This window comes from Candida margitis, assembly GCF_024628925.1.
Source record: "Candida margitis strain CBS 14175 chromosome Unknown scaffold45, whole genome shotgun sequence".
Classification (NCBI taxonomy): Eukaryota; Fungi; Ascomycota; class Pichiomycetes; order Serinales; family Debaryomycetaceae; genus Lodderomyces; species Lodderomyces margitis.
In genome coordinates, this window is record NW_026261741.1 from 1 (window position 1) to 15,136 (window position 15,136).

At 39.1% G+C, this 15,136-nt stretch overlaps 5 protein-coding genes and 1 pseudogene across 6 annotated transcripts; 4 read left to right on the forward strand and 2 right to left on the reverse strand. All coding sequences in view use genetic code 12, as the record gives it.

Moving 5' to 3' along the window:
* CANMA_000478 lies at window positions 1–1,311 on the forward strand (annotated as a pseudogene). Its single transcript has one exon. A coding segment is annotated over exon 1 (1,311 nt).
* Window positions 1,312–2,381: 1,070 nt separating this feature from the next.
* CANMA_000479 (uncharacterized protein) lies at window positions 2,382–3,759 on the forward strand (the record flags this gene model as incomplete). The annotated part of the gene is made up of 2 exons (XM_051817093.1): window positions 2,382–2,416; window positions 2,517–3,759. 2 exons carry the CDS (start codon window positions 2,382–2,384, stop codon window positions 3,757–3,759), a joined length of 1,278 nt encoding a protein of 425 aa, XP_051673854.1.
* Window positions 3,760–3,976: 217 nt separating this feature from the next.
* CANMA_000480 (uncharacterized protein) lies at window positions 3,977–5,020 on the forward strand (the record flags this gene model as incomplete). The annotated part of the gene is made up of 1 exon (XM_051817105.1): window positions 3,977–5,020. One exon carries the CDS (start codon window positions 3,977–3,979, stop codon window positions 5,018–5,020), a length of 1,044 nt encoding a protein of 347 aa, XP_051673855.1.
* Window positions 5,021–5,177: 157 nt separating this feature from the next.
* On the reverse strand, window positions 5,178–6,730 carry CANMA_000481 (uncharacterized protein; the record flags this gene model as incomplete). The annotated part of the gene is made up of 2 exons (XM_051817116.1): window positions 5,178–6,582; window positions 6,684–6,730. 2 exons carry the CDS (start codon window positions 6,728–6,730, stop codon window positions 5,178–5,180), a joined length of 1,452 nt encoding a protein of 483 aa, XP_051673856.1.
* A 1,255-nt stretch (window positions 6,731–7,985) lies between these two features.
* Window positions 7,986–9,281, forward strand: PZF1 (Pzf1p; the record flags this gene model as incomplete). The annotated part of the gene is made up of 1 exon (XM_051817127.1): window positions 7,986–9,281. One exon carries the CDS (start codon window positions 7,986–7,988, stop codon window positions 9,279–9,281), a length of 1,296 nt encoding a protein of 431 aa, XP_051673857.1.
* A 38-nt stretch (window positions 9,282–9,319) lies between these two features.
* On the reverse strand, window positions 9,320–14,020 carry CANMA_000483 (uncharacterized protein; the record flags this gene model as incomplete). Its single annotated transcript, XM_051817138.1, has 1 exon — window positions 9,320–14,020. The coding sequence occupies one exon, from the start codon at window positions 14,018–14,020 to the stop codon at window positions 9,320–9,322; it is 4,701 nt and encodes a 1,566-aa protein (XP_051673858.1).
* Window positions 14,021–15,136: the final 1,116 nt, after the last annotated feature.

Sequence of the window (15,136 nt, forward strand, 5' to 3'; positions counted from 1 at the left end):
TTCTCAAAGCTAGCGTCACTCTGTAAGAGCAGAGATGTGAAACCTGTTTATCGCCCTCATCATGCAAATCCCAAGAATGAAACCCGATCATTTGAAAAGCATTTACCAAATACCAAGAAAGATTTAAAGCCCTGGGAAGCTGAAAATATCAGTAAAGACAGATTCTTCAAACGCAAATATGGCCATATGCCAGAGGAAAGGCGAAAATCTTTGCAGGAAAAAGTTGCTAGACAGAGGAGATATAGGGAGATGAAAAAGGCGCATGAGAGACTGAAATTAGAGGCAACGGACGGGTTCAAAAGATCACGTGAAGAGATTAACTACCAAGGTCAGAGTGCCAAGGAGATAATGGAAAGCGATGACGGTGGTGGTGGTTTTGGCGGGAGTGTAAGTCGAGGTGGATTTGGTACCTTCTTTGAGTTTGTTTACGGCACCCACCCAATCAAATCTGTTTTACAAGCCCGGAAAAGGCCGATTTTAGGTTTATACACATTCAATGCGGATGATGAGAATGGAGTTATCAAACAGGCTAAGAACGAATATGGCGTTAAGGTACAACATGTGAGAGATAAAAATGCTCTAAATATATTGTCAAAAAATGGGGTTCATAACGGTTTGGTTTTAAAGACTAAAGCTTTGGATGTTCCTTATATTAAGAGCTGTGGACACGTGGAAAATGGCAGTTATAAAATCACAATAGAAGATGAAGATGGGGTCGATTTGGAGAAGGAAAGATCTATCTTGAGAAGAAGTGAAGGGAGTGTTGCCGAAGAAGAAGAGCTTTTCCCATTGGCATTATTTTTAGATGAGATTACCGACCCTCAAAATATGGGCTCTATTTTGAGAACTGCGTATTTTTTTGGGGTTGACTTCATTGTAATCCCAGATCATTCAAGTGCAAAATTGGGACCTGTCGCTAATAAAGCCTCGTCTGGAGCGTTGGATTTGATGGACATCTATCAGACTGATAGAACTCTAAAGTTTATAGACTCGGTACGCGAAAAGGGCTGGAATGTGGTCAGTACAAGTGCCAAACCAGACGAATCAAATCTTGAGGACTTGAAAGAAAAGAACTACAAAATTGAAATGAATTTAAAAGACAAGTTCATCAAACTAGGTGATTTGAAGACGATTTTGAAACGAACTCCTGTCATGTTGGTTATTGGTAGCGAGGGCAAGGGGGTAAGAACTAACATGAAATTAAGAAGCGATTACCTAGTTGGAATTCCAAAGTACAGAGATAATGATGACGTAGTAGACTCGTTGAACGTTGGAGTGGCTACTGGTGTCATAGTTCAAAGCTGCTTGTAAGTTGTACAATTGTTAAAGATCTCGGTGTAAGGGTTGTATTTATTCAGAAATGAAGTAAACCTAGATAGCTTGTATATATGTGCCTTTAGCCTTACCTTACGATAGTTTGGGCAATTGTAATTTTGGGGTAGATAAAAAAATCTCAAAATAGCTATTGACCGAGGTCGATAGTTGGTGCGATTGGTATTTTTGTCTCAACTGAGTTACGAAGTCGAGGCTACCTAAAAAATCTCCGTCGAACATATAAAAAGGGGTTACTGGGTAGCATTTGGAATCTTAAAAGGCCGAGCTTCTTCTGTTTTCAGTTTACTTTATTGAGCGATTTTAAGTGACATGCACAACTTCTAAAATTCACTGCTCCACACACAAAACAAGTGTAGAACCTACGAACTCTAGGATTCGAGTGACTTAAAGTTACCAGTCGTCTGCCATGTTAGAAAGCCCACTACACACAAAGTCACTAAAGTACTGAACTGGCGTGAAGTGAGGAGGTGGCACCATACTTGGTTAAAGTCTCTGGCACATGCTTCCCAACAGCTTTATCTCGTTTTGGAAAATTACACAAAATTCAAATTAAACGTGCCTCAAAGGATTTAGGGCAACGAGTTTTATTAGATTCAGTCCTCAAAATAAAGCACCTGCCAATTTTTGCACTTGTATTAGGAACCACTACTCCTTCAAGTATACACTGATGATAATGAACAGAAACGTGCAGTTTAGCTCATCTTCATGTTTTCATTTATGGTAACTTCTTCTGGAAGCGGAGTTAATAGGATTTAAGTACTTTTTTTTTTATTTTTTTTAGACGAGTTTTACTTTTTTTATTTTCCGGTCTTTATTTTTTTGGGTAAAAACTGTTGAGATAAAACTAAGTCCGGCGTCTAATTTTAATCATCATAAGACAATGTGAAGGGCAGACACTTTAAATTCAAATGACAACCCCCTCCAACAAAAAATTTCAAACCACACACAGCATTCGATTTGAAAGTATTTATAAACGATTGTATTTTCTTTCCACTTAATACTCTAAAACCTTTACAGTCGCTCTTGCGCCATACACAAACTCGCATATGGTTGATTATCACTTAGTTATTCTAGTGCATGGGTATGTATGATTTTTCACATGCAACAACTCCTGTTTTTACAGAATGTGGTTCGTTGTCCGAGCCATTCAACAAGTATTCCAATTACTAACAACAATATAGTATTTGGGGAAACTCGTCGCACTTGGCTTATATCGAGAAACAAATTAACGAGAATGTCAAGCCCAGAGGTGACACTAGGTTACTAGTTCATAAGACAGGGTCTCATTCTGGATATCTAACACACGACGGTATCGATGTCAATGGGAAAAGAATAACGGATGAGATTGTGGAACAGACGGAACGAATTACTGAAAACGGAGACACAGTGACACGATTTTCCATAATCGGATATTCTTTAGGAGGTTTGATATCCAGATATGCCATTGGGATTTTACAAAAGCAGGGATATTTCAACAATATTGAGCCAGTCAACTTTGTCACCTTTTGCACTCCCCATGTTGGTGTGCTGAAGCCACATACCCAAAATTTGTCAGTACGATTGTACAATAATATTGCTCCCCATTTCTTGGCCATAACTGGATCTCAGTTCTTTCTAAAAGACAAGATAGGCGAATTTAATAAACCGTTATTGGTATGGATGGCAGATCCCAAGTCAGCTTTCTACTTGGCGTTGAAGCTGTTCAAATATAAAGCCTTATACGCCAATGTCGTCAATGATAAACGTTGCAGTTGGTTTACCGCATCAATATCCTTAACCGATCCTGTCAATTCACTGTACAACAAGCTACCTCAAAACATTGTTGCTGAGTATATCAAAGGTTATGAGCCAAATGTAATTGATGCTTCGAAGCCATTTTTCTACGAGAAAAAATCCAATGAACAAACGTATGACAATTCTTCTCCTCGAGGGTGGTTCTGGAAGACGTTGAACTGGTGCAAGTTGATTGGCACTATAGCGATTTATGCTCCAATAATGGGTCTTTCGTTCTTGGTGTCCTCGATTTACCAACGCTTCAGAACTTCAAACAGACTTCGTGATTTCCACAATGAAAAGTCAAATAATTTGTCTCACTTATATGAATACGATGAAACCACATCGTTGTTGACTGGTTTTACCAACAAGTTAGAAGATGAGCAAGACACTATAGTTGAAGATATGTATGGAGCCATGAGTTGGAAAGTCTCTCACTCCTCGTTGAATTTCCCACCAATCACTTTAGATGAATCGCAAAAATACATAGTTGAAAGGTTGAATGGTTTGGGATGGAAGAAGTACCCAGTAATTTTGAGACATACCCCTTCCACTCATGCCGGTGCTATTGTTAGACATGCTGACCCCAACTTTGATGAAGGTAAGGTCATTGTTCGTCATTTTATTGAGAATGTCTTTAAATTAGAGTAGATGTATGTACATCATACAAGGTTTGAGCTTTTTCGTCTTTTCGTTTATAAGGTATTGTTATTCTGGTCTCTCTGGTTGGAAACAAGCATCTAGTGGGAAGCTTATAAGGGGTAGTGTTGATCGTTTTCAAAACGAGCTATAAATGGGATATTTGGCAATTTTTCTGTACTTTTCTTTACAACCAAAACAAACTATTTCAACAAACCAACTCAAATCCATGGTGTCAACAGGTGCAACTGCGGCTGTGTTCCGCACCACGATGCGGGTCATCTTTGGGAACAGAGGGGATTCTAATGGCCCCTTAACAACAATGTCTACTTCATCTCAAACTACAACGCCAAGTGCAACTGCAAATCGCCTAATGTCAAGTTTGCAACCAACCTCTCAGCTGGGGAAAACAACAAATTTTGAAGCCAATAATACCACATCTGTTAACCAACACAATCGGTATATACATCTGAGAAACTACAGCAGTCGACTCTATACTCGAGATGGAGGAGAAGGAGAAGAAGAAGGGACTGGTACTTTGGCAAGACAAGTAACAGTCGATTTCCCAGATAGCTATACGAGAAACATAATAATCAGCCATAATTTGCTTGACATTACGGGCCCAGCAAATACAATCTCAGATGATCATGGCTCATCAACCCGGACTAACCAATGGCAATTAGTATTAAATCCGAAATGGACGGAATACGTTCTTGTCTATTGCAGATTGGAATATGGCTTATCGGTGTTAACTCAGCTTCTAGAAGAATTGAAACCCTACATTGAATACTACCAAGTCCTAAACTCGAACCAAGGCATTCTTGTGCATTTAAAAGGCAAAAACTTACAATACCGACTTTTACAACTATCTAGCCAAGTAATTGGATTCCAGTTTGTTATCTCCTCTCCCTCCTGGTTTTACACTGTTACCAACTATGACATTATAAATCTATCACGAGAATATAATCTCCAGGTGATTAAATATAAAAAGATACAGCTGACCAAGCATCAAATGCAAGTCATTCTGTTGTATGGGATCCCACTGTTTGTACCTAAAGAGCTATTAATCGATGAATTTCGCCAATTGGGTAAGTTGGTATCGTTCAAGTTCGCTCCTACTGGGCCCCTGACTAGATTCCATGTGGTTCAACTACAATATTCTAAACTGGATCACAAGACGCAAATTTCGGAGAACATCAGGAAGATTGTCGGCAGTATGAAGTGCAAAATTGTTTTCAGGCTTAAGGTGACCAAGCCCAAGCCAACCTCATGATTTAGACAGTAGCCAGGCGTGTCTATCAATTAGAATATCTTTTCCTTACTTTTATCGCTATACTATACATTTGCAAAGCTAAAATACATAGATCCCTTTATATGTTGTTCTCTTTAAATTACTCTCATCAAATTAGGTACAACTCTACTCCACATAGTTAAATGAGTTCGACATAGTTGGCGGGGAAAATTCCAGTCAATCCATTGCTTCTTCCGGTCCACCAATCATCAACCGTGTCTGTTTTCTTCAAAATATCAATGACGTCTCCCTTCTTGAATGCCAAATCGCCGCTTTGTTCACCCTTAAATGAATACAAGGCAATAGCTTGCGAGGCATTGGATTTTGGTGCACTGCCAAAATTAGGCTTAGAAAGAGTCAGTGGTCTTGAAGGAGCTCCTCCACTTGACTTATTTGGAGATAACCTCGTACTTCCCAACCGAGCATTTAGTCTATCGACATCGCTATTACCCCTCGATCTTGTTTTACCATTGTATCCCGAGTCATATATGTCATCTTCCCAACCAGATCCAGTTTTGCTGCTGGAAGGAGTTCTTCCACCTGACGATAAGCCTCCCCCTCCCCCTAAACTCGAAGCAGTATTGGCTCGGGATCTTCTTTCTCTTCTCCCACCATCGTAGTCGTCATATCTCTTATCTCCTCGACCGTGGTCATAGTGGTCATAATCGTCGTACTTCCGATCTCTTCTTCCTCCTGCTGCTCCTGCTGCTCCTCCTCCTCTTCGGCCTCCATAGTAGTCATCATCATCCTCTGAATAATAGTCATCATCTGAATAATCATCTGAATATCTTCTTCTTCTCCTTCCACCTCCTCCTCGTACTCCAGCTGCACTTCCGCGACGACGATCTGAATATTCTGATGTTGTGTCGGAAAACTCATCAGGAATATCGTCATAATAGTCGTCGTTGTAGAAGTCTTCGTCATCGTAATCAATTCTATTGTTAAACACCCTTGAATTCAAGACCCTCATAAGTGAATCACAAGCAGGTGGAGTGTCGACTTGTCCGGCTAAAATATTTCTTGCTTTACAATTACTTCCATAAAACTTCCTATTGGCTTCTCTTCTTTCCATCAATACTGAACCCTCCAATGAAATACCAGCGTATAATCCTTTGGTTTTGGAGTATGCAAAAACCGCGGAAACAGAACTCAATGATGCTGTACCTGCAGCTTCTGCACTTCTACCAAGAGGACCAGCTGCAACTGATACATTTGTACCCAATGTAACGGAACCCAATTGCGCAAATGTATCGACGGCAGCTTTTGTGTTTAAAACAAACACAAAATCTGTCAATTCAGCACCGATCATACCACCGGCACCTGCACCGGCAGTTACAATTGCTGAAGGTGGCGACCAGGATCCATCAGGTAAACGTGCTACAATGACACCCGAGCCTGCCCTTCCTGAGAAGAGGAACCCTGCTTTCAAAACTGTTATGACAGCTAGCCCCTTGGCATTCTTCAATATCCTAGGAGGTATAATTTGATCAGGGCCAGCAATTTGATTGGGTTTGATGAATGACGTCAAAGTCTTTGCTGCTTTCCTATTAAGTCGAGGTTAGTATATCAGATCAATACGGCCGGTTTTACCGCTTGTGTTGTTGCAGAAACAAAATCTGGAAAGAGAATAAAAAAGGGGACATACTTTGACTCACTCCTTAAACTCCTTGGAATTGGATTACTGATACCCATGTTTTCGCTCGCTAATCAGATAAGTACTTTTTGGTTGAGTTGAATATTAGTTTAATTGTGAACTGTGAACCATGAAATGGTAAGTAACAAGATCTGGCTCAATGCTTTTCTGATGGAATAGACGATGTATCCAATTGTTCCACTTGTGGAATTCGGTCGTTGCGGTTGCTGAATGTGGTCGGTTTTTGATTAATTTTTTTTTGTTTTTTTCTGTCTGTCGTCCTTTTCTTTCTTTTGTCTTTTGTCTTTTTCTGCTTTTTGGCCCTTTGTGCAATTTTTGTTCTGACTTTCTTGTCTGAGTAAGCAATTCTTTTGTCAAGAGAGTATAAGATAAAACAGGGCAAAGGAGGCAAAGATAGTATCATATAATGAAAAGAATTTGGATGGTGGCTAGTGAGCTACTAATAAAAACATATCGACTACGCACGTAGAACCAATTTGAGCAACATCCAAATTTTTATTCATGAAAAAGAGGTAGTCCTTCGGGTTCAAAAATACCGCAAAATACAATAACACTTTAAGACCTTGCTAAGAAAAAATAAAGTGAAGCCACATAGCCAATACAATGTAAAGAAGTTTTCTCATGACCAATTCACTGAGTGATTAAAGGGTTCTTGGTCTTTTTATGTCAATCAATTGTGCCCCCTCCCCCCTTCCCTCACCCTTTTTATGGAACAAAACATTCCGGTTTAGATTGGGTCCTTCTGTAAAACATAATCTTTACAAACACCAGTCCCAGTACTTATTTACGGGATGATGGTTAGACTAAACGCACTGCTACCAAGCATAATCAACTTTTCCATACGGACCGTTTATTGCCTGATCTTTTGTCTAGTCGGTTAACTCTATTTCGGTCTCTTTATCTTTCGTTTGTGTAACCCCTTCGGAGTTAAGATACGATAAAATTTTTGTTATCGGCGCTAAATACAAAACAACACTGACTAACTTCAGTTTAACCAACACAGTTTGCGAGCTCTCCCAACTCTTAAGTAGAAAATGCGTTGAATTGTTGCAATAGTTATTCAAAAACTGCTACTATACCCCCAACGTCCATGCAGAATTAATAGCTAAACTACTTCCTTCTACCTTGTGCTAAACACGAACAATAAAAAAATAAGAAAAGAAAATTTTGCTTGCAATCTTCGAAGACTGTAGACTGTCTGCACACAGCTAATACATCCCCCAAACGCGATGAATATATAGTCTGATCTCGATAAGCAAGAATCACCTTTATTTTGGAAATTGATTTTTAACAATGAGCGAAGCTGATACATGGTCAAGTATCTCTACGTCCTCCACAAGTTCTAGACCCAAGAGGTATCATTGTACCTATAAGAATTGCGATAAAGCATACAACAGACCATCACTACTAGACCAGCATTTACGTTCACATACAGGTGACCGACCGTTTCCTTGCTCCTACCCACAATGCAATAAGTCATTTTTAAGGAAATCACATTTAGATGCACATTTAATTTCTCATTCCAGAGATAAGCCATTTCACTGTTCAATATGCGGCAAGGGTGTCAATACAGCTCAGCATTTGAAAAGGCATGAAATCACCCATACCAAATCATTCAAATGTACTTATGAAGGTTGTAAAGAGTCGTTTCACAAACATCAATCACTACGTCATCATATACTTTCTGCCCATGAAAAGACATTAACTTGTACCATTTGCGATAAGACCTTTACTCGGCCAGCAAAACTTGCCCATCATAAGTTGAAGCACCATGGTGAATCCCCAGCGTATCAATGTGATCATCCAGGATGTTTTGTCAATTGCAAAACATGGTCAGCTTTACAATTTCACGTCAAGCAAGAACATCCAAGACTAAAGTGTTCCATTTGTGGTAAAGGTTGCGTTGGAAAACGAGGTTTAAAGTCACATATGTTGAGTCATGATGATGCAATCAAGGTTTGGCAATGCAATTATTGTGATGTTGGGAAATTTAATAAAAAGGCGGATTTACTTGAACATTACAACGAATACCATGATGGCAATGTTCCTCAAGAAATGCAAAAATCCTCAGAAAGCAATAACCATGGCAAAGAAGATTATCACGAAAAACTCCAAATATCAAGTTTGAAAAGGTTAAATACGGCAGTATCGCCTCAGGACGAAGAAGAAGTCAAGAGTTTAATCAAGACTGATATAAAATCCGCCACAGCCGAAGCACAGAAATCAACCACTTTGATATCAGCAAATGGCTCAGTGGCATCAGATGTGAAATCATCAGAGGTGATTGACCTAATACTGAAAGATTGTTCAATTAAAATAAAATGTCCTAAAACTAAATGTGATCGCGTATTTGGTAGAGAATACGATTTACAGCGACATTTGAAATGGCATGAAGAGAATTTGAAAAAAGTTGAATTGTTTCTTGATAATTTACAGCGGGGGCAAGAGATGGAACCCTTGCAAAAGAAAATCAAACTCAATGTAAAAGAGGCCGAATCTGACTGGGATGAATACAATAATGAGGATGCTGAATTTGACAGTGCTCTTGATGAAGAATTGAATTCCCCGATTACTACAGATGATACTTAATTTGACTATTTCTTATATATACATCGTATCGATTGTATCTAATACTTGTGTCTCTTTTCGTACCCTCTATTACCTTGCCCTTCTGCTCTTCTCTTGTTACTGTTTTCATATGAGGCACCACCGGGTCCGTTCCCATCATTAGAATTTCTTGGTGGCCTCAGATCATGACGGTTAGCATTAAAGTTATCAGATCCGTTACGTTGGCTATTCGATGGTCGACTATCCAACCCTCTACCGCGTCTATTGTCATAAGTTGAATATGGCCTTGTACCCGAACCACGCTGATCTCGTTCGCCAATAGATGCACGAGTAGGACCAAAGTTTGAGCGAGATTGAGCTACAGGAGGTGGTGGTGGTGGTGGAGGCGCCGAAAGATTGAAACTTTCACCAAACCTTCGAGGACCCAGACCGTATCCTCGTTCTGCTGATCCTCGTGATCCAAACCGAGGTGATCGGACATCATTAGTTAAAACTTTTTCTTGTGGTGGTAGCGGAACCCTTCTATTTATAGGGGAAACTTCAGACTCTGAACTTTTAGTAAGTTCGCTTTGTGGTGGGAGAGGCTGTCTCTTGGATACATCATTTGCCTTGGATTTTGGTTCAGGTACAACCTCCTGTGCCTGTGTTGTTGTTTGGAGGATATCCGTCTTTTCCACTTTAGGATTGGGATTCTGTGTGCTGCTGACATCATCAGGTTTATTATCTTTAGTTGCGTCGTCAGCTTTTCTATACTTTTTCGCCTCGTGGCCATCATCGTCATCTTGTTCTTTTGGGTCTTTCATGATAACATCTTCAGTTGAATTAGTTTGATCAGGTTGGTTGTCCTTTTGAGTTGGTTCTTCGTTCACTATTGATCCTGACTTCTTTTTGGGGCCTCCATTTACAACCTCTGTTTTTTCTTTTTTACCATCAATATCCATTTTGTCTTCATTGTTTCTTTGATATTCATCATATCGACCCTGGGGTTTTGATTCAACCATTCGACCAGATGCCCTACTAGCGGGCCTCAGTTGTGAGCCATAGTTGATTTTCTTGAGTTTCATCTTAAGCTCTTCTTCTTTTGCCAACTTTTCTTCATTCAATTTGGCTTCTCTCTTTTCATTCTCAATTCTCTCAACCTCCAACTTTGCTAACCTCTCAACTTCCATTTTCTCCTTCTCAAGCTGCTCCTTCTTCTCAATTAATTCTCGTTTTTCTTCTTCGCTAATAGATATAAAGTCCCATATAGGTACCCATTGCTTAGCTCGGGATTTGAGGTGATTGAGTAGTGCTCCAGAAGATAACTTGATGTCCTCCTTGTCCTCTTCAGTGTAAACCTTTTCAATCAAATACAACATTGTTTCGCAATGATCTTCAACCACGGGATACACACCAAGCAAGTTCTTCAAGAATGTGATTGTGTTATTTCGTGACATGTACTCGCTCGTCTCTAATGCAGCTTCTACCTCAGTTAAAATGATTTTATGATAATCATACACCCATTTCCGGTATTTTTCAAAATCATCCACATGCAACTCTTTGACCTTTTCTTCATCAGTGAATTCCAGCAATCGTTTCAACACATAGGCAAAGAAGAATCCTAGATTCTCGGCTTCTGATGGCGTGCAGGAGAATAAGTTCGACGATAGAGACTCAGACTTGGTCAATCCTTCCAAGACATCAAATACAGAGTAATTTTCAACTCCTAGTTCTTGCAATTTGAAAACAAATCTTGCTGAAAACACTGCATCAAATGAAGAATGGATTGCTCTTGGAATTACGCATGTTTTGATAAAGATTTCGTTTGTTGCAGGAATATCTGAGGCGAACCACTCCAGTGACGTTTCGTGAATCTTTTTGTCAGTAGCTTCATTCAAGTCCTTATGTTTCTGTTTGTCTGATGGTAGCTCTTTAATGAACACCTCGTTTGCCTCTATATCTTTCATGTAGTTCTCAATGGTGGCCCTAGGAAAGTCTTTGTCTCTTGAGTTGATATTGATTGCATCTCGTAATCCTTTGATACTAGACTCTAGCTTGCTCAATTCTTCATTATACACCAGATCGGAAAAATTAACATCTTTTAAGCTTAAACACCAGAATATAGTGTACAAGGTAGACGAAAGACCTAGTGGACACAACTCCGACCCCTGAGTTTCCAAAACATCAAACGCGTTCTTTTTTGGTCTCCATAAATCAAACCCCCACTCAATGGGTACATTGTACTTTTTATGCAACTCTGTAATGGGCATTACTTCGACATTTCCATCACCAAAGAAACAAACCAAGGTGACAAAGAGCTTAATCACCGATACTAAATCATCAACTCTATTGGCCAACACTTTTAGCTGATTTTCATCCGCATCAAAGACTAAGTCATTGTACATTGAGCAAAGTAGGATAACAAATTCATTTACTGCATCCAAGTCGAGAATACACTTCAACAAGTGTGTTCCTGAGTCAATTCTGTCGTACCTCAAGTCGTCAATAGTTCGATAAACGACTTTTTGTAAAGAGGACCCGCAGTTGATCATATCAATTTGACGAAGAGTCAAGTCTGATGTGGCTTGAATACCACCCATTGAGATAAGCATTTCTTTCAAGACTAGTAGGCCCGCTCTGTCTCCAGAGTAGAATGTTTTAAGCAAGTAAAGTAGTATCCTTTCGGTGTCGATAGCTTTTTGATATTTTTGACATATCTTACCAACAAAAGACGCGAGAGACTGGAGCCACTGTCGTTCTCCCATTCCATTATCGTGAACTGTTCTCCGATCAGAACTAAGCCTAATTAAAATAGCAATAGTCAAATTGTCCCAACCATAACTGTTAAAGTACCTAGCTGTCTCAACAACCAAACTATTCAAATTATCATAACTCTCAATTTGTTGCAAGATTGTCAATAGACAAGGAAGAGGGTTCGAGAAACTAATCTTAGCCAATCTTCTCATCATGGGACGAACATTTTCCTTTGACAATCTCTTCAAGACGTCCTTCGTTGCCTTTTCCGCAGTGCTGTACGCAATCTTGATTAATGTGTTGTTCTTTCTCAAATTGTTGTACAATTCGCCGTAAACACTGAACCGATCTTCGGCAGGATAAGCAGCCAAAATCAAATAGGCTCTATCTATTGCAATCGAATTTTCCTTTATAAGCGGCATCAGTGGGAATATATAGTTTCTGAAATAGTGAAATATGTCCTCCTTCAACCCTTCTTGCAACTGGAATGAATGAACAATGTCACACAATTTAATAAACAACTCAACATTTTGAGACAATTTAGGTCCAATAAACTTTAAAATTTCCCGAGAAACTTTGCTTAAAGAAGCAAAATCTTCAACTCTAGGCAACCCCGAAGTCCAATTTTGATAAAAGTAATGCCATCTTCTATGTGAATGAGATCTTTTTAGTGGCCTAAAACTATAAAAATCAGAAGCCTTAAAAGATTCAACAGCTACATTGTTACCGGGACGGGGGTAGTGCGTTCCTTTGGCAGCTTGCAAATGGCTAAGCTCTTCAGATCCAAGTTGAGAAACGTGCTTGTATAGTGGATCAATCATGCCCTCAAACATTCTGTTTAAGAGCTGCGGTATCTCGTCATCAATATCTGCAAAAAAAGGGTACTCGGTTAAAATGTATATCGAGGGCCAGTAAAGTCCATTGCTGAGAAAAGCCTTCAAAAATTGGTATTTGTAATTGGCTTGTAGTTGTAAATCAGTCTTATCTCCAACCGGAGTGCTTGATCGCTTGTTGCCCTTTCCATTTTCATCCTCGTCATCAGCAAGAGGGGCAGCTAGTGCTAAAGCATTGGCACCAGCTTTCAATACTTCTGCTTCTAATTTTGAATTATATTTAACTTCCAATTCCTTCATAGCTTCCTCGTCGGGCCGCATATACTTATAGACAGACCCAAAGCTTATGCATCCTTCTTTAATTAATATAGTTACTAAAATTTTGAACAGCTCGGGCAAATCTTTGCCTTTGGGATAGTTCAATATCTTCAATCCTATTATTTTCGCAGCAATTGCACTTCCACCAATGGACAATGAAGTCATTGATGAGTTGTCACTTTCATGTGCTGGCCACCATCGACTCTTTTTCAATAATTCTACAACTGGATCGATCTTCCCCACCACAACTTCGGAGAGTATTCCAAACAAAATATCCAAGCATCTGTTTGGATCAAGGCTGTAGTGACCCACCAATTTTTCGATAACTTGCAAAGCGTAATTAACTTGAAATTCGGCATCATTGCCTGCAAGTATGTCATGTATTTCCACGATGAATTTTGAATATCCTTCAATCTCTTCATGCAATAAATTGTATTTCTTCTGTGTATACAATTTGTCTCTCAACTTGGTATTTAATGACTTCGATAACATTTTACTTGGCACAATATCCGTCTCCTTGATAAAGTCTGAGCTAATATACAAAGAAATTGTGTGTGATTTTATCACATTTTCGTTCCTGCTAAGCGTTGTTAACAAGGTCCGCGTATTTTCAGTGACGGGGAATGAATTCAACACCTGACAGAACAATCTTGCCACATCATCACTCTTGATCGATTGACTTAGGAAGTCAACAATGTGTTCCATTTTCAATGTCCCTTCCTCAAATGATAGGACCATTTCAGTGAATAGAAGAACAACTTCTTCCTCGGCCTCTGGATTGGATGTTTCATACGAGTCCAAAGCCTCAAAAATTTCTATACTCCCTGTGCCAGCAAATTGTTCAATGATGTCATCTGTGAAGTACTTGAAACTCATTGGGATAGATTGTAAAAATGGCGTCACGAGGCTCCTGGTTTGGTATTTTAAATCGTTATTTACCAGCGGTTTTTTTTCCAGTTTTTTTTTTTTCGTTTCTTGTCGCTTTAGTCTAAAGATGAACACTCAGAGCTGCAAAAGCTCCAGCGTCATTGCATGTTAATATGATTGTAATGGAAAGCCTAATCTGTAGATAAGAGGTATTTGTTCAAGGCTTTTCTTATAGAAGCCGCGTTGAGAGGTTTACGTACCTGAACACTTGCAAGTTAGAATTTAACAGTGAACGACGAGTCACGTCGTTCGGTCGAGAGACACAGAGCTAACAGCGAGAAAATTTCTTCAAAAAGATCTGGTCAGTGATAGTTCAATTGTTTGACCTAATATCAACTTTAAAACTGTGAAAACCTAATTGAAAAGTTCGTAGAGCTTTGTCAAACGTGATCCTTGCTTTATGCTTTTAAAAATAAAAACAAGAAACTTTTTAAAAAAAGTCCCAGATAGTTTAGTGGCTAGAATTACCGTTTGTCGCATGGTAGACCAGGGTTCAATTCCCTGNTCTTTTTTGCCTTGAAAAGGCTTATTTTTTTAAGCATTACGCCAAAACACGCACCCCGACCTCTGTGTTATAGGTATCTGTCCCAGAAGTCCTTGTATTTTTGTTGACGGAACATTTGTCTTGATGCAGCGTTACATTTTAAGTGGTGTATTTATTGCAAGCAAAATTTTTTTATTATCTAGCGAGAGAGTATGAGAAGGAGGACAGAATGCCTTAATAGTCCTTTTCGAGTAACTTCTACAGAGGAAAGAGCCAACGTTAGCTTCTAATGTTTTCTAAAGTGTGTGAACATTAAAGAGAAGCAGTAGCTGGAATGTTACGTGTAGAAAATGTCTTTTTTTGAGCGAACCAAAATTTCGATATATTTTGGTTTAATTTTGAAGTAAATATGTTTGTATAGGAAAGGTCTCGATGCAGATTCGTTAAATAAAACCTACCTCAAAAAATTCTTCTACTGATTAACCTAGTTCTAGTCAATATATATGTACATACGAAAGGCTTGATACTGGAAAAATGTGACCTGCAATTACTAGGTTCAAAGCATATCGTATTCTAACAAA